General features: G+C 43.1%; 1 protein-coding gene across 1 annotated transcript in view; it reads right to left on the bottom strand.

Annotated features, from left to right (window-relative positions):
* Positions 1–16714, bottom strand: part of kif11 (kinesin family member 11) — a 39540-nt gene extending 22826 nt beyond the window's left edge. Inside the window, exons 1-8 of the mRNA XM_085994782.1 lie at positions 16607–16714; positions 8538–8633; positions 5235–5367; positions 5049–5146; positions 4118–4196; positions 2400–2585; positions 2126–2250; positions 1557–1647 (exon numbers count right to left, since the gene is read on the bottom strand). Of these exons, the coding sequence (XP_085850908.1) occupies positions 1557–1647; positions 2126–2250; positions 2400–2585; positions 4118–4196; positions 5049–5146; positions 5235–5367; positions 8538–8608 (783 nt within the window). The 5' untranslated portion in view covers positions 8609–8633; positions 16607–16714. The remainder of the gene's footprint in view (positions 1–1556; positions 1648–2125; positions 2251–2399; positions 2586–4117; positions 4197–5048; positions 5147–5234; positions 5368–8537; positions 8634–16606) is intronic.
* Positions 16715–17998: the final 1284 nt, after the last annotated feature.

The following is a 17998-nucleotide window of genomic DNA, read 5'->3' as shown; positions in this document are numbered from 1 at the left end:
ATTGAAAACCAGAAAAGGATGTAGATTAAGTTATCTACATTCTCTCTGCAGTACTTCCGATCACTAAATTACTGTCCTTGGTCTTTAAATTTGCAGTTTGTGATCTGATGCTGCCTGGCACCACCCGATGGAATGTTTCCATGCGGTTACATGGATCATTGCCAGCACAAGCTAGGAAATGAAGCATGCTTACAAAGCAGCCAGTGCGAAGGAAACAGGAAGTAACACAGCAAGTGATTAAGAAGGCCAATGGAATGTTGGCTTTTATTGCTAGGGGGTTGGAATATAAAAACAGGGAGGTATTGCTGCAGTTGTACAAGGTATTGGTGAGGCCGCACCTGGAATACTGCGTACAGTTTTGGTGTCCATACTTAAGAAAAGACATACTTGCTCTCGAGTCAGTACAAAGAAGGTTCACTCGGTTAATCCCGGGGATGAGGGGGTGGTCATATGAGGAGAGGTTGAGTAGATTGGGACTCTACTCATTGGAGTTCAGAAGAATGAGAGGCGATCTTATTGAAACATATAAGATTGTGAAGGGGCTTGATCGGGTGGATGCGGTGAGGATGTTCCCAATGATGGGTGAAACTAGAACTAGGGGGCATAATCTTAAAATAAGGGGCTGCTCATTCAAAACTGAGATGAGGAGAAACTTCTTCACTCAGAGGGTGGTAGGTTTGTGGAATTTGCTGCCCCAGAAAGCTGTGGAAGCTACATCATTAAATAAATTTAAAACAGAAATAGATAGTTTCCTAGAAGTAAAGGGAATTAAGGGTTACGGGGAGCGGGCAGGAAATTGGACATGAGTCTGGGTTCGGAATGGTCATGGCCCTGTGGGTAGTGGAGCGGTCCCAGGGGCCGTGTAGCCTTGTTCTGCTCCTACTGTGTTCTAATTCTGTTAGATTTCAGGAGATGGTTTTATTCCTGTTCCTGGCTGGGGTGGAGATCGCCTTTACAGAAGGTAAGTACTGTAGAAAATATAGGGACAGAGTGATCTCCTGGAAGAATTTCGATCGCCTAGATGGGTCGGAGAGGAATTTCCCAGATTTTTTTCTCCCAAATTGGCCATTGGGTCTTTATCTGGTTTTTCGCCTCTCCCGGGAGATCACATGGGTTCGGGTGGATGCAGAGTGATAGAAGATTTGAGGTTAGGATCAGATCAGCCATGATCTTATTGAATGGTGGAGCAGGCTCGAGGGGCCGATTGGCCTACTCCTGCTCCTATTTCTTATGTTATGTTCTAAAAAGGGATTGCACATTCTCGAAGTAAAAAAAAGTGACAAAATTCTCCACCAACATTATAGGTTACCTATTCTACAGATAGAATTCAACCAGAAAGAAATGGCCACCCTCTGACAGGTCAGTTTACTGGGCTATGGTTCCCCAAAGCCTTGCTCGGAGCAAATTTTTTCAAACCAACTTATAAACCTTGATCGCTTAATGTTTTATGAAGCCAGCAGATGGGGACAGGGTTTGCAGCTCCAACACCAGCTCCCAACAAAATAAGAGATGCATTAGCCTTTATTTAAGACACGTTTGCATAAAATGATACTCACCAAATTCAGTTTGCCAATCTTTACTAGTTCCTCCCCGTCAAGTGTAGTCTCCTTCATATGGATTGTAATGGAAAAGACTGAATGGGAACGACTGGAAAAAAAATTGTAAATTTCAAAATGTAAATACAAGCCTCTATAAATAACACACTTCACTTCTGAGCAAGTTCGCAAATCCAGAATTTTTGTTGCCTTAAATTCAACAGAGAATCATCTTTGGAATAGATGAGATCTGTTTGTTTAATCTGGGTGTTGCAATATGAAACCAGCTTGTTGTGAAGGACAACATTAAGGTATTAGCAGTACAGAAGATCCGCATTGCAGGGTTGCTGCTGAAAAGTCTTTTCAAATGCCCTAAACCCACGTTTCAGCAATACCAATTGTAAAGCAAACTAAATATTAAGCTAAAAACATTGTTTAAACATCTGGTTGTATTTTGTTGAAGAACATGCAAAGACATGTCTATTGCAAGGCCTCACCCTGGAGTATTTAACTCAGCCCCTTGTGTACAGAGTTTATTTTGCAACTAGTTATGAATTTCAGACAAGACTCAACCAGCCAGCCACCCATACCTCGAGTACGCATTCATCAGAGTCGCTGCAGTTGTCCTCCTTGCTGCTCCCCTCTCCAGAATCTGATAAACTTCATCTTTGTTATGGACAGAAATTTCTTCAAGTCCTTTAATTACAACTCCCCTCTACAGTGACACAAGGAAAGAAAAAACAAGGCAGTATTTCACCAAGTTCTATATTCCAGAGAAAAGCAATCTTAAAAAGAGCATCAGGCTACTGCACTTTTTGGCAACAACCACATAAAACCAAATTACTAAAATCAAATGGACATTACCTTATTGCGGGGATCGTCAAACATCTGCAGCCTCTCACTAACATCACTAGAGGGGCTCAGAAGATCAAAGAGCTCCTCGTTATAGATTTCCAACAAAGAGACTTTCACTGAGAACTCAGCACCTTGTGTTGCCAGCGCCTCAAATATCTGATGCAGTGTACGCGGAATAACACCCGCCAAAGGATCCTGCCGAGAGCAGAAATTTTTTTTTTTTTAAAAATCAGAGAATCCAGTTAATGGCAGAGGATAGAGAGACTTAAGAAAAAAAACTCACATTTATAGTGCCTTTCATGACCACAGGACGTACCAGATGCTTTACAGCCAATTAAGTACTTTTGAAGTGTAGTCACTATTGTAATGCAAGGACCATGATACCACAATATTCCCATGAAATCTTACTTTAATAAATCAAGGATAGGTTTCTCTAAAAGAGAGAGCAAGCTTAGGAAATGGAGGCAGCAGTGGTCTGTGACCCAACAGGGTGAATAACACTGCTCTGCTCATCCATCAGTAGCTCTTGAATTTAACAGCTTGACTTCATTTTCTACAAGGCCTCAAGACAAAATATTTTATCAGTGGGTCAACGCATCAGCAATTTTCCAATATGCAAAAAAAAAAACCCAGAAACCCCCAAATAGATTATACAGTCTGACCGAGTCAACTGTGCACGCTGGTGCATGAAGGTCACAGTTTAAAAGTTAAATTACCTTTACTGCTAATGGCAAACCTCCAGCAACATTAATTTTTTTTAAAAACAGGTCGGAATATCATACCCTTAAATAAATTAGTACTTCTTCTCTGAAATCAATTAACCAGAGTGTGCCAAAAATAACTTAATGCACATCAGTGAAGCCTCAGTATCAAAACAAAATCGTCAGTGATCATTTACCCAGACGCTCCGAAAGTCCTGCCCCCTCCCCATGAGATTAAGCGTTAATTTAAGAGCACAAATCTGCATCCGGTCATCCCATGGCAGACGACAATGTGCAATCAAACTGCTTAGAAACACCACAGGAGGTCCCCCTGCCCCATGACTAGATTTATTTCTAGAAGTCCAAAATGTGTCGATTTCTTTGTTCTACAAAAGGCAGTTCTCTCATTTTTAAATCTTCAAATTCTGCTCTATTCTTCACAGTACTTGCATTTCTTCCATGTTACATAACCGCTTGATAATTTTGACCTTCGGTCTCCTGAAATTGGCTGCCACGCTTCCTATATTACAAGTGACTGTAAAGCGCTTGGTGTACAGAGGTTGTGAAAGACGCTATATGTTCTTTTGTTCCTGTATTAATTTATACAACATTCCTTCCAGCAGCTACATGGAGATTTTCTGATATTTAAGTCCATGAATCCACTAATAAATAGATTTTATTCTCCACTACAATTGCAGATATACAGTACTCAGGTTGCAACCTAATGTAAAAAAAAACACCAAGTCAATTCAATTTCTACTAACCATGCTATTCAAATGAAGCCAGTTCTAACTGAGTATGATGGCAGCATAAATTACCTCAATCACATGTCACCACTACTTCAGGCAGACATCAGGGAAAGAAGTCAGCTGCACATACATTAATTTACAAAATGTACTTTAGGTGAAACAATTATTAACTGGTTTGATGGAATCAAATGCCCAGTATTTCACAACTAGAAGGAACAGAGGAATAAAGTACAAAATAAATCCATACATTTATCAGAGAAACTCTTCTGTCACTTACCTCTTCCCAGGTGTATTGTTCATTTTGCGATCTTTCACCTTCCATAGTAAAGGTTTTCCCGGTACCAGTTTGTCCATATCTGAGTCAAATTCAAAAATGGAGAAATTAAATTAGGAAGTTTCATGACAGCCGTTTAGAAACAAACATTCACAGCCCTCGCAGCGATTGGTCTCTGGACCACATATTTCAGGGGGAGGGCCCAGGTTTGAGCCAAGCTAGCTGACCTCAGTTAGAGCAGCAGTGCTACATTGGATACCCAGTCCCCAAGCTCGGAGGGGAAAGCTGGCAAGGGTCCCTGCTTCTGAACAGTAACCCCTACTTGAAAGGACTGTATACAGACTCCTGACGAGGACAGGATCAGGCTTGGCTGTTATAAAAAATTGTTTCCAACTGTATACTCTCAACTGAGCAATGAAGAAAATGGCAGATTAAAACTTAGATTATTTGAACAATTCAGTTTTCTGGTGCTAAGTGAACAGTAGCTTTGGAAAGGAAAATAGTGAGCTTTCGTTGGTCAGTTTTCTGGTACTTTCTCATTGGTAGATATCAATTGAATGAAACTACTTCTGATTCATTGATGTTTAGTCAGTCAGCACCAACACTAACGGTCCTCATTTCCACTGATCACTCACCATTGTCCTACAGACTGGTGGATTCTTGAGGTGAGACACCTTAAAAATTGCAAGTAGGCAGAGGTATGCTAGATTCAAAACTTTTCATATGAAGTTGGAGCGCAGGTAGCCGAGCAAAAGGAATAACAGCTAAATATTATATTTTAAAAACATTTTTCATCTGAGATTATGGGAGATTAACTGAAAATGAAGAATCCTATTTATTTGGAAAGTTAAAAATAGCCAGTGGTAACATCGGAAGCAGAGAAATTTCATTTAACATTTTTCACTTTTTGATGTTGGGAAATGACTCAACTTACGCAAAAATGGTACAGTTATATCCCATTATTACTTCATCCAGAATGGGGTGCACCACATTTTTGTACACATCAATTTGTTTTGCAGAGGGTCCAAACACCTGGAATTAAAAATAAATATGTTAAGTATTCACTTTTAGATGTTTTCTTGATGATTTCTGTATTTGAGACAAACACCAAGGTTCTTACCATGTCAAATGTATACTTTTTGGCTCCTTTCTCACTTCCTGGTCCGGAAGTACGTATAGAGACTTCTTTTTTTACCGGGTCACAGTCAACCACACAGGGGGAGTTTGACTTGTGCTCTGTTAAACTGAAAGGCCTGTGGAAACAGCACATGTCGACTGACATTTTAGTATTTGCAGTGGTCAAGTTTCTTAGAAGGAAAGCAAAACATGCATCTCAAAAATTAGTCCTGTTCACAGCCGAACCAACCTAGACTCATGACAGACAGGAGGCCAGCCACTTCCACAATGCAGCACTGTAAAAGAGCTAGTAAACAGAAAGGATGCTAAAGCAAAACATGGTGGAACACCTGCTGAATTCCTTCTCCAGTTATCCGCTCGGTGATTTGTCTACCGATTTCAGCTACTGAGAACTGACAGCAAAATGTATTTGACAATTTTAAGCTCATGAGCATTTAACTCCCATTATTATTAATTGCAGCTGCTTGCCAGTTGCGATTTTAAAATGAAGAATTAAAAGCTTGCAAAGTGGAGGCCAGATTGGGACAGGCAGCAGAGAACACCAGCAAGGGAGACCAGAAGAAAGGTTCACGAGTAATGCAACAAGATGGTGGTGCACGAGAGAAGCTATTGAAAAAGAAACAAGCTAGAATTAAATAGAAGATTCAAGTCCCCTTTTTGTGTAGGTCAAGTTACACAGAACATTTGGCTGCTATTTAATATTGTGTCAGGCTAAATTAAGAGCTTTAGCATGAAATATGTAAAATTACATGCAAAAAAAATAGAAGTTTTTTGAAGTAGTAGTTTTGGGGGGGGGGGGGGGGGGGGGGGGGGTGGTAAACAGCAAGGATGATACCAATCGACTGCAACAGGACATAGAAAGGCTAGCAGAATGGGCAGACGGAATTTAATACAGAGAAGTGTGAGGTGATGCATTTTGGCAGAAGGAACAGGGAGAGGCAATATACACTTAATGGCACAGTTTTAAAGAGTATGCAGGGACAGACAGACCTGGGAGTTAATGTGCATAGGTCCCGGAAGGTGGCAGGACATATTGAGAGAGAGTGGTTAGTGTTATATCCGTGTATCTTAATGTTGTGTCCTTCAATAATCAGACAACAGATTGCAGGGAACGATCAACAGGTGTTTACTGAATGAGGGTTACTCTAGAACTGAACTGTACAGATTACTACTCAACATTATATACAGGTGTGGTCACTGCCAGTACTGCAGTATACATGAGCTGTACATACATTACAATTAGCAAAGCATATCTTGGGCTTCGTAATTGGAGGTATGGAGTACAAAAGTAGAGAAGTTATACTGAATTTTTATAAAGCACTGATTAGGCCACAACTGGAGGATTGCATCCAGTTCTGGTCACCACATTTTAGGAAGGATGTGAAGGCCCTTGAGAGGGTGCAGAGGAGATTTACCAGAATGGTTCCGGGGATGGGGGATCTTAGCTACAAGGACAGGTTGGAGAAGCTGGATTTGTTTGCATTAGAGCAAAGGAGGTTGAGGGGTGATTTGATAGAGGTGTACAAGATTATGACGGGTTTGGATAGGCTAGACGGGGAAAGGCTGATCCTACTAGTTGTTGGTACAAGGACTAGGATGCAGGTTTAAGGTTTTGGGCAAGAGATACAGGGGAGATGTGAGGAAAACCTTTTTTACACAGCGAGTGGCGAGGACCTGGAACTTGCTGCCGACGGAAGTGTTGGAAGCAGAGACACACACTGTTTTCAAGGGGAGACTGGATCGGCACTTGAGGGAAATAAACTACGGGGGAATGGGACTGACTCGATTGCTCTGCAGAGAGCCGGCACGGACTCGATGGGCCGAACGGCCTCCTTCTGTACTGCTATGACTTTAAGTTGTCCAACAAAATTAAAGGTAGTTACAAACTAGATATTTCAAAGTCCATGAGAGTCCAAACTGTGGCCTACAAGCTTTGAAAATCTGAGCTTCAGAGCACAAGTAACTTTGTCCTATTTGTGTTTATACATTTTCTTATTTAAATTTTGTGGGCTGGGAAGACCATGTTTTAACATTTGTTGTTTTATAGGTGGATAAATCTTAAATCGCAATACCAAGATCCCCATCAGCAACCAGAGATTTATAAACGTGGATTTAAACTTTATACGCTGCTCTGTGATAATATGTAAGAAGTCACACAACACCAGGTTATAGTCCAACAGCTTTATTTGGAATCACAAGCTTTCGGAGCGCTGCTCCTTAGTCAGGTGACGAAGGAGCAGCGCTCCAAAAGCTTGTGATTCCAAATAAAGCTGTTGGACTATAACCTGGTGTTGTGCGACTTCTTACATTTGTCCACCCCAGTCCAACTCCGGCATCTCCACACCTGTGATATGATCATACAGCCCAGAATAGACAGAAGCTTCCCACCATACATGTGGACTGCATCCCACATAATGTCATAGGCACAAAAAACCTCAGTCTCGGATGTTACAGGTAGGAATCAGAAAACAGTCAACCCACAGCCCTTATAAACAAATACTCAATTAGGTTTTTCCATCTCCACTCCCTCCCTGGAAATTTTTCTTCCCTCTCCCCGGAAATACATTGGCCTAGACTTTCCGATTACATTCATTTTAAATGCATTGCCATCGGTATTACAACCAGAAGATGCGTACCATTGACTCAAGCTGCAGTATGGTTCTACAGGCTCTGACCACTGTGTCTAAATCAAGTGCCCATTCTTCATAGTTGAGCCCAAGCACAGAGTATTGTAGACTATTCACAGTGGGGGGCATCACGTCCATATCAGGTGAGGACTGGAACATCAATATAGTCATTCAGAGTAGTCACTGGATCACGATCTGGAGCAGGAACCCTGGTGGATTGGAATCCTCCCTAGTCCAGGAAAGCGTAGACCAATTGTAGCCTCTACTGTTGCCCCAACTGAGATAAGGCCAATTCAGCACAGATCTGGGACCTTCTGGTTTATATGACTGCCACTAATTTGCTTTACCAATTGACCGAGTAGCAAAACCTGAAACACCTTTCTTGAGAGTTTGCACAGAACCAGTCCCATATGTAATTGGCTTTGAATAGAAAAATGAAACTTAAAAAAAGTCCTGTAACTTATGCTAGCCTCATCAAAGCCATCATTTCTCCATTCCTCACCCCCCAGCCCAGCCCCCCACCCCCAAGGCCCCCCCAAAAAGTACTTAAAGTTGTTAACAGCAACAGGGGCTAAATACACATTTCACAATTTGTTTCCTTTGGGATCTGAAATCTTACTAAACAAACAGTGGGTAACACAAGATGATTGTTTCCTTACCTGCATCGTATAACCACTTGTATATTCTTGCCCTTTTCTTCTTTTTTACTCAAAGAGTTCTGGATTGACATTTTCAGTTTTGGTTTACAAGAGCACCTGCGAGAGAGAGAAATTCCTATTTATAAGTTCTGACATTTCACATGGCTTGTCTATGGTACAAAATTAGGCCATTCCCAAATCCAGGCAAGTATTCTTCATGCACTGACTACTGCAAATTACACAGTAACTCATCTAGAGATGTGAAAAATAATAAAGAACACTTCCTTAATACAATTCTCCCCCACAGGAGGGGTTTAAAATGTTATAAGGATTCGATAGGGTAGATGCAGAGAAACAATTTCATCTGGTGGGGGAAATCAAGACTATGGGGACATATGCTTAGAACTAGAGCTAGGCCAATTAAGAGGGAAATCAGGAAGCACTTTTTCCACACAAATGGCAGTAGAAATCTGGAATTCTCACCCATTAAAGGCTGTGGATTCTGGGACAATTGGAGCTTTTAGGACAGAGATTGATAGATTTTTGTTAGCCAAGGGTATCAAGGGGTATGGATCAAAGGCAGCTAAATGGAGTTGAGGTATCAATCAATCAGTCATGATCTAACTGAACGGTGGAGCAGGCTCGAGTGGCTGAATGGCCTACTCCTGTTCCTACAACCATTGGGGTAATCAGCAACAAAGTACAAGCATCAGAGAGACAAGTACAAAGGGAGAGGAAATCTGATGGAGGGTGTTTAGAAATTTGTGGTTGCATTTGTGTAGTCAGAGGGTAGTTATTAATGGTAACAGATCTGCTGAGGGCCCAGTCACTCATATACTGTAGATGCCAAGAACTATTTCTTTTTTTTTTTATAAAGTTACCAGCCTCTGGGATAGATTTCCAGAATGTGTGCAGAGTTTAGATTTCTCACAGGCCTTCAAAAAGAGTGGGAGACATCAAGAATAAAATTCAGGATTCAGCCTCGACTCACCATGTGCATTGTCATTGGAGATTTATTTACACATCAGTCTTCTGAGGTGTTGTACAGAATCGAGGCCAACTGTAGTCTTTCTGATGAAAAGGAATAATTGGTCCCGGGCATGTAGATTTAACTTAGTCCCCATTTTAAAAAGGCACATATTCGGACATTATTGTACGATATTTTGATTTTATGTTTTAATAGAATTAACAGCACACCAACAGGCCAATAAGTCTCCAGCACAGAAATAGGCCATTCGGCCCAACTAGCCAATGCCGGTATTTATGCTCCACATGAGCCTCCTCCTACACATCTTCATCTAACCCTAGCTGCATATTCTTGTTCCTTTCTCCCCCGTGTACCTATCTAGCTTCCCCTTAAATGCATCTGTGCTATTTGCCTCCACTACCCAATGTGGTATAAAGTTCCACATTCTAATTACTCTTTGCGTAAAAAAAGTTTCACCTGAATTCCTTATTGGATAGATTCGTGACTATCTTATATTTGTGGCTTCTGGTTTTGAACTCCCCCACAAGTGGAAACATTTTCTCTATGTCTATTCTATCAAAACCGTTCATAATCTTGAAAACCTCTCTCTGGTCACCCCTCAGCCGTCTCTTTTCTAGAGAAAGGAGCCCAGCCTGTTCAGTCTTTGATAGTTATAACCTCTCTGTTCTGGTATCATCCTGGTAAATATTTTTGTACCTTCGCCAGTGCCTCTATCTCCTTATAGTTAAATAGCAAAACAATCACAAATTGCAAAGCCGAGTTAGCTGCAGCATAGAAGGCCCTTTGCAGTGCAGACTCAGGAGTTGTGAGATGTGAAACAGAGATGCTAGAATGCCATCACTGGCTAGCGGGTGTAATTATAATGTCACAAGTTAACATAGGCCCTTTCCTTTGTATGCAGACATAGGAATTTATAAATGGAAAAAGTTGACAAGGGCAAAATATGTAGATGGAAAGTGCAAACATATGCAAGATGCTGTATTATATCTTTAGTTAATTAAAACATTAAAAAGAGACATCTCACATGTGCAGACATCACACTCAGGATACCACACTTAGTTATAAAACAGCGTTAAAATGCTGTTTAAAAAAAAAAAAAAGCTGCAGTCTGATCCCAATGAGCACATGGCTGTGATTTTCGGAACCGGAGACAGTTGCACATTACAGTCTCATGGCTTCAGGTCAAGCATGGGCAAGGAAACCTCCCGATTGCCACCTACCACCCTGTCTCAGCTGATGAATCAGTACTTCGCCATGTTGAACATCACTTGGAAGAAGCAGAGGGCAGCAAGGGCACAGAATGTACTGTGGTGGGGGACTTCAATGTTCATCACCAAGATTGGCTCGACAGCATCACTACTGACCGAGCTGGCAGAATCCTGACAGACACAGCTGCCAGACTGGGCTTGCGGCAGGTGGTGAGAGAACAAACACGAGGAAGTTCCGTCTTCCTCCATCATGTTGTGTGGCACTACCGCTGTGATAAATGGGAGATTCAGTGCCGATCTAGCAGCTCAAAACTGGGCATCCATGAGGCGTTGTAGGTCATCAACAGCAGCAGAATTGTATTCCACCACAATCTGTAACCTCATGGCCCAGCATATCCCTCACTCTACCATTACCATCAAGCCAGGGGACAATGAGGAGTGCAGAAGAGGATGCCAGGAGGAGCACCAGGCATATCTAAAAATGAGGTGCCATCATGGGGAAGCTGCAGCACAGGACTACATGCATGCTAAACAGCAGAAGCAGCATGCTATAGCCAGAGCTAAGCAATCCCACAACCAATAGCTCAGATTAAAGCTCTGCAGTCCTGCCACATCCAGTCATGAATGGTGGTGGACAATTAAACTACTAACAGAAGGGAGAGGCTCCATGAATACCCCCATCATCAATGATGGCGGAGCCCTACACGCGAGTGCACAAGACAAGGCTGAAGCGTTTACAACCATCTTGAGCCAGAAGTGCCGTGTGGATGATCCATATCAGCCTCCTCCTGAGGTCCCCACCATCACAGAAGCCAGTCTTCAGCCAATTCTATTAACGCCATGTGATATCAAGCAGCAGCTGAGCGCACTGGATACAGCAAACCTATGGGCCCCGACAACATCCTGGCTGTCGTGTTAAAGACTTGTGCTCCATAACTAGCAGTGTTTCTAGCCAAGCAGTTCTAGTACAGGTACAACACAACATTCACTAATGCTCAGTTTGGGTTCTGCCAGGACCACTCGGCTCCATATCTCATTACAGCCTTGGTCCAAACATGGACAAAGGAGCTGAATTCCAGAGGTGAGGTGAGAGTGACTGCCCTCGACAGCAAGGCAGCCTTTGACAGAGTGTGGCATCAAGGAGCCCTAGTAAAATTGAAGTCAATGGAAATCAGGGCGAAAATTCTCCACTGGCTAGAGTCATACCTAGCACAAAAGATGGTTGTGGTTGTTGGAGGCCAATCATCTCAGCCCCAAGACAGCGATGCAGCAGTTCCTCAGAGCACTGTCCTTGGCCCAACCATCTTCAGCTGCTTCATCAATGACCTTCCCTCCATTTTGGAAGTGGGGATGTTCGTTGATGATTACCAGTGTTCATTTCCATTCACAATTCCTCAAATAATGAAGTCTGTGCCCGCATGCAGCAAGACCTGGACATCATTCAGCCTTAGGCTGATGTGTGCCATGAGTGTTGCTTGCCACATAAGTGCCAGGCACCACCCTTTGACATTCAACAGCATTACCATCGCCAAATCCCCCACCATCAACATCCTGGGGTAACCATTGACCAGAGACTTAACTGGACCAGCCACAAATACTGTGGCTACAAGAACAGGTCAGAGGCTAGGTATTCTACGACAATGTCTCACCTCCGAGTCCTGACTCCCCAAAAGTCTTTCCGCCATCTACAAGGCACAAGTCAGGAGTGTGATGGAATACTCTCCAATTGCCTGGAGGAGTGCAGCTCCAACAACACTCAAGAAGCTCGACTCCATCCAGGACAAAGCAGCCCGCTTGATTGGCACCCCATCCACCACCTTAAACATTCACTCCCTCTACCACCGGTGTACCATGGCTGCAGTGTCTACCATCTACAAGATGCACTGCAGCACCTCCCAAACCCGTGACCTCTACCACCTAGAAAGACAAGGGCAGCAGGCGCATGGAAACACCATCACCTGCAAGTTCCCCTCCAAGTCACACACCATCCTGACTCGAAAATATATCGCCATTCCTTCATCGTCGCTGGGTCAAAATCCTGAAACTCCCTCCGTAACAGCACTGTGGGAGTACCTTCACTACACGGGCTGCAGCGGTTCAAGGCAGCAGCTCGCCACCACCTTCTCAAGGGCAATAAATGCTGGCCTTGCCAGTGACACCCACATCCCAGGAACAAATAAAAAAATCCCATACCAAACAATTAATCTCTGATGAACTGGATCCTATGTTTTCTTACTCATACTTGGCTTTCAGAAATAACTACTACTTCAGCTGAGGGAATCACTCGTCATACACGAGCTTAGACAATGAACACCCACAAGTTATCTTTTCACCATAGCTTAGTGGAGGCAGAGAGAATGGCTGATGTACTAAATGAGCACTTTGCATCGGTCTCCACTAAAGAGGCTGCCAATGTCACAGTAAAGGAGATGGTAGTAGAGAAATTGAATAGGATAAAAAGGAGGTGCTAAAAATATTGCCAGCACTCCGTATCCTTGTGAATCTCTTTTTGCACCCTCTCCAGTGCCTTTATATCCTTTTAATAATAGAGACTTAACTGTGCGCAGTACTCCAAATGTGGTCTAACCAAAGCTGTATTCAAGTTTAACATAGCTTCTCTGCTTTTTAATTCTATCCCTCTAGAAATGAATCCCAGTTTTTGGTTTGCATTTAAAAAAAATTATTAGATGGCCTTATTAACCTGTGCCACTACTTTTAGTGATTTGTGTATCTGTAACCCTAGATGCCATTGCTTTCAATAGGATACATAGAGGAAAACTATTTCCACTAATCTGAGTATGCAACTAGAGGCATGAATTTTGAATATTATGGGAATCAAAGGATATGGGGCTAGTGCAGGAAAGTGGAGGTGAGTTAGAAGAGTCAAATGGCCTACTCCTGCTCCTATTTCTTATGTTCTTATGTTTAAGATCATCACCAAACTAACAAAAGGGAGAGATTAGGACAATGTTTTTTTTAAATATGCAGAGGGTTGCTGGGGAAATCAATATTCGACCAGAAACAGTGGTGGAAACAGAATTCATGATCACTTTTTAAAAAAAAAAAAGGGAAGTGGAAAAATATAAAAGGATATGGGGAAGGACATGGAACTGAAACTGAGAATAGCTCATTCAGAAAGCCAGAACGTGAATAGTCGAATAGCCTCCATCTGCTCTAAAATTCTATGAAATATAACCCCATAAAGCATATTTCCTGAGATTCCAAAAGGGACTGCTCCCTCCGCGACACCCTGGTCCACTCCTCTATCACCCCCAACACCCCTTCCCCTGGCACTGTCCCGTGCAAGCGCAGGAGATGCAACACTTGCCCTTATACCTGCCCCTTTCCCACAGTCTTGGGCCCCCAAACACACCTTCCAGGAGAAACAGCGATTTACTTGTACTTCTTGCAATCTAGTATACTGTATTCACTGCTCACAATGTGGTCTCCTCTACATTGGGGAGACCAAACGCAGATTGGGTGACCGCTTTGTGGAACACCTCCGTTCAGTCCGTAAGGGGGACCCCCCCACCGAGCTTCCGGTCACCTGTCACTTTAATTCTCCGCTCCACTTCCACTCAGACCTCACCGTCCTCTGCCTCTTACATTGTTCCACGGAAGCTCTGCGTAAGCTCGAGGAACAGCACCTCATCTTTCGATTAGGCACTCTACAGCCCTCTGGACTCTACACCGAGTTCAACAATTTCAGATCATAACCTCGGCCCCTATCATCATATATATATTTTTTCCCCACACTTTGTTTGTGTCTTTTCTTCTTTCCCACATGGCAGCTGTCCATCATTCTGCCAGCACAAGTTACACTTCATCTAGAGCCAGCTTTTGTTTCTTAACTTGTCCTATTACCATCTCCTTTTGCCTTGAATATCTCTTAACCTCTCCCGCCTTCTATCCGATCACAGACCTTCCCTTTTGTTCTTTCATCCCCCCCCCCTTTCCCAGCTCCTACACTTGCTTAAAAATCTGTTCCATTTCCTGCTTTTTTCCAGTTCTGACAAAAAGTTTCTCTCTCCACAGATGCTGCCTGACCTGCTGAGTATCTCCAGCATTTTCTGTTTTTATTTGAGATTTCCAGCATCTGCAGTATTTTCTTTTTGTATTCCCCGACAGATTGGTTGTTTTGTTATGATCAGCGCAGAGCATCCACACATCGTCTCCTGCGACCTACTGTGCAATCAAGTTTTGGGGTTTTTAACGTTAGCTATTTGCTGGAGGTCAGCATCACCAGCCACTCCTGTAAGCAAGCCAGAGCATGGCTTAATGCCTCATTATCTATGTAAATAATAGCAAGACCCAAGGATCGTAAGGGAGCCCTTACTCGGTACACTGGTTGTTGGGATGCATCATATGCCATGTAACCCTTCTCTCTTTGATCATATGGAGGGTCAAACTCTGAACCAACAAATGGTTTTATTTAAATAAAACAGGTAAACAAACCACAATCAGTGAATCATACACTCTACTCCCCTCCCCAATACATAAAACAACAAAGATGCCACTTGCTTTCTCTCAAACAGATGTCAAACAGAAGTTTATTTGCTGTAGCTTTACTCAGTCCCAATTTTCTCAGACAATTCTTCAGCTGCTGCATACAAGCAGACACTGAATGCAGACAACCTTCTCAGGCAAGTTTACCCATAAGTTATACCACATCTCAGATCAACTCTCAGCTGCAGAAGACTGCATTTCTATCAATACTGAGTGGATAGCTAATCTTTGACAATGACAAGTGTGTCCATGATTGAATGCAATGGCTCCTGCAATTCACACCTCAGAATCCCACTGTGCTGGCCTAAGCAATTCACACCTTGTGAAGCACATCACAACCAATTTTGATGAAAGGGCATTGACCAGAAACATTAATGCTGTTTCTCTCTCTCTCCAGTGCTTGGAGAGGTACCACCAACGCTGCCTCCGCAAGATCCTGCAAATCCATTGGTGTTCTCGCTCAGGCCAACATCCCCAGCATCGAAACTTTGACCACGCTCGCTCAGCTCCGATGGATGTGTCACATCGTCCGCATGCCCGATACGAGACTCCCAAAACAAGCGGAGCTCCAGCACAGGTGGGCAGAGGAAACGCTTCAAGGACACCCTCAAAGCCTCCTTGACAAAGTGCAACATCCCCACTGACACCTGGGAATCCCTGGCCCAAGACTGCAGAAAGTGGAGGAGAAGCATCCGGGAAGGCGCCGAACACCGAGTCTCTCCGCCGGGAGCAAGTAGAAGCCAAGCGCAAGCAGCGCACATCACCCAAGCACCTCACCCACCCGTTCAACCACCGCCTGCCCCACCTGTGACAGAGACTGTAGGTCTCGCATTAGACTCATCAGTCACTTGAAGCAAGTAATCCTCGGTTCTGCCTAAGAAGTTTCTCTCTCTCTACAGATTCTCTCTAACCGGAATGTTTTCCAGCATTTTTTGTTTCTATTACAACCAAGCTACCTGGCCTCGGAGCTTGTTTCTTAATTCCTTACATGTTGTTTCTAGCAATACAAAATGCAAGTTAACAATTCAACAGACAAAAAAAAAATCAGGATTTAAAAAATCTGAACAGTAGATTAACCATATAAATACTCTGGATTTTTTCTGTCATTATTTAGTTAGCAAACAGCAAAACATTAAAAAGATACAAACCTCAATAAGAGAGCTGGCTACAATTCTGTCACTCTATTAAGTTAAAGCGGACAGTGATGTGGGGAAACGTCCACATTACAATTTATGAAAGTCACTCCTGTCTCAGACTTTGAACAAGCTTAATAGCAATTACATCACAACACACAAAAGGCGGTCGCGGACACCGAGCCTCAATGAATCATTTCAGACCGGGAGGTTTCGCATCAAATGTTTTTAGGCACGTGGCAGAATTAAACTTACCAAAACGTTAGGAAAATTGTCAGATCTTTAGCAGAAAGTCTCCAGAAGTTATTTGTCAGCCACCCGAATTCAAACCGACCCGAATCCAGTGATTGTCCCGTGGCTGGTGTCAGCTGCACATTTAAAAGTTGCGCTTCCGTAAGCTTTAACCAATCAGAATACGCCAGCGTCTCGCTCGCCTTTATGATTGGTCCATGTTACCTTCAGTCGCGAGGCGTGCCGGGAGAGTTGGTACTTCGGCAGGGCATATTGATGAGGGCGCATTACCCGGATGTGGCATCGAGTACATTGCCCCTGCCCCCAAATTATACTGTTTTTAAAAGGAAAATGAACGGGTCTAAACATTATCCCGAAGGAGGTTAGGCTGCGAGATGCAACGTTGCATTTATTTGTTAATATTCTTTACATTTTATATGATCCGCATGGGATGTAAGCAGCATTGTTCACTTTTTCACGTAAAAGATGATTTTTTTTGTGTCTGCATTAAGTTGAGGGCTATAAGGGAGACACAAATGGGTGCCAAGCGAAAGAAGGAGATGTTAAGGGGTGGACAAAAGCTTGATCAAAGGTGGGTTTTAAGGAAGGTCTTAAAGGAGGAAGAAGAGATGGGGGGGGGGGGGGTTTGGGAGAGAGGGGGGTTTGGGAGAGAATTTCAATTTATAAGGCCTAGACAAAATCCTGGAGTAGTAGGGAAAATGCTAGAATCTGTTATTTGGGACATAGTAACAGGGCACTTAGAAAATCATAATATGATTGGACAGAGTCAACATGGATTTATGAAAGGGAAATTGTGTTTGACAAATCTAATAGGAGAGTTTTTTGAGGTTGCAACGAGCAGAGTAGATAAGGGGGAACCAGTGGATTTTCAGAAAGCATTCCATAAGGTGCCACACGAGGTTATTATGCAAAATTAGGGCTCGTGGGATTGGGGGTAATATATTGCATGGATTAGCACTGTGGGAGTACCTTTACCTCATGGACTGCAGCAGTTCAAGAAGGTGGTTTACCACCACCTTCTCAAGAGCAGTTAGGGATGGGCAATAAATGCTGACCTTGCTAGTGATGCCCACATCCCATGAATGAATAAAAAGAAAGGCAGCTGAAGGTATGGCCACAATGGCAGAGTAAAGGGAGTGGGGATACACAAGAGGCCAGAGTTGGAGGAAAGTGGAGTTCTCGGAGGGTTGTTGGACAGGAGGAGGTAACAGATAGGGAGGGTCAAGGCCATGAAGGGAATGAAACTTGAGGATGAGAATTTTATATTGCAGGCCTTGGGGGACCGGGAGACAATGTAGGTCAATAAGCCATGGGGTGATGGGTGAGCGGGACATGGTGCAGCGGAGGTTTGGATAATCTTAAGTTTATGGAGGGAGGAAGGTGGGAGGTCAGCCA

Source organism: Somniosus microcephalus, chromosome 8 (genome assembly GCF_052327205.1).
Source record: "Somniosus microcephalus isolate GS21.2 chromosome 8, FLI_Smic_1.0, whole genome shotgun sequence".
In the NCBI taxonomy this organism is placed as follows: domain Eukaryota; kingdom Metazoa; phylum Chordata; class Chondrichthyes; order Squaliformes; family Somniosidae; genus Somniosus; species Somniosus microcephalus.
This window is presented reverse-complemented; position numbering and strand designations above follow the sequence as displayed.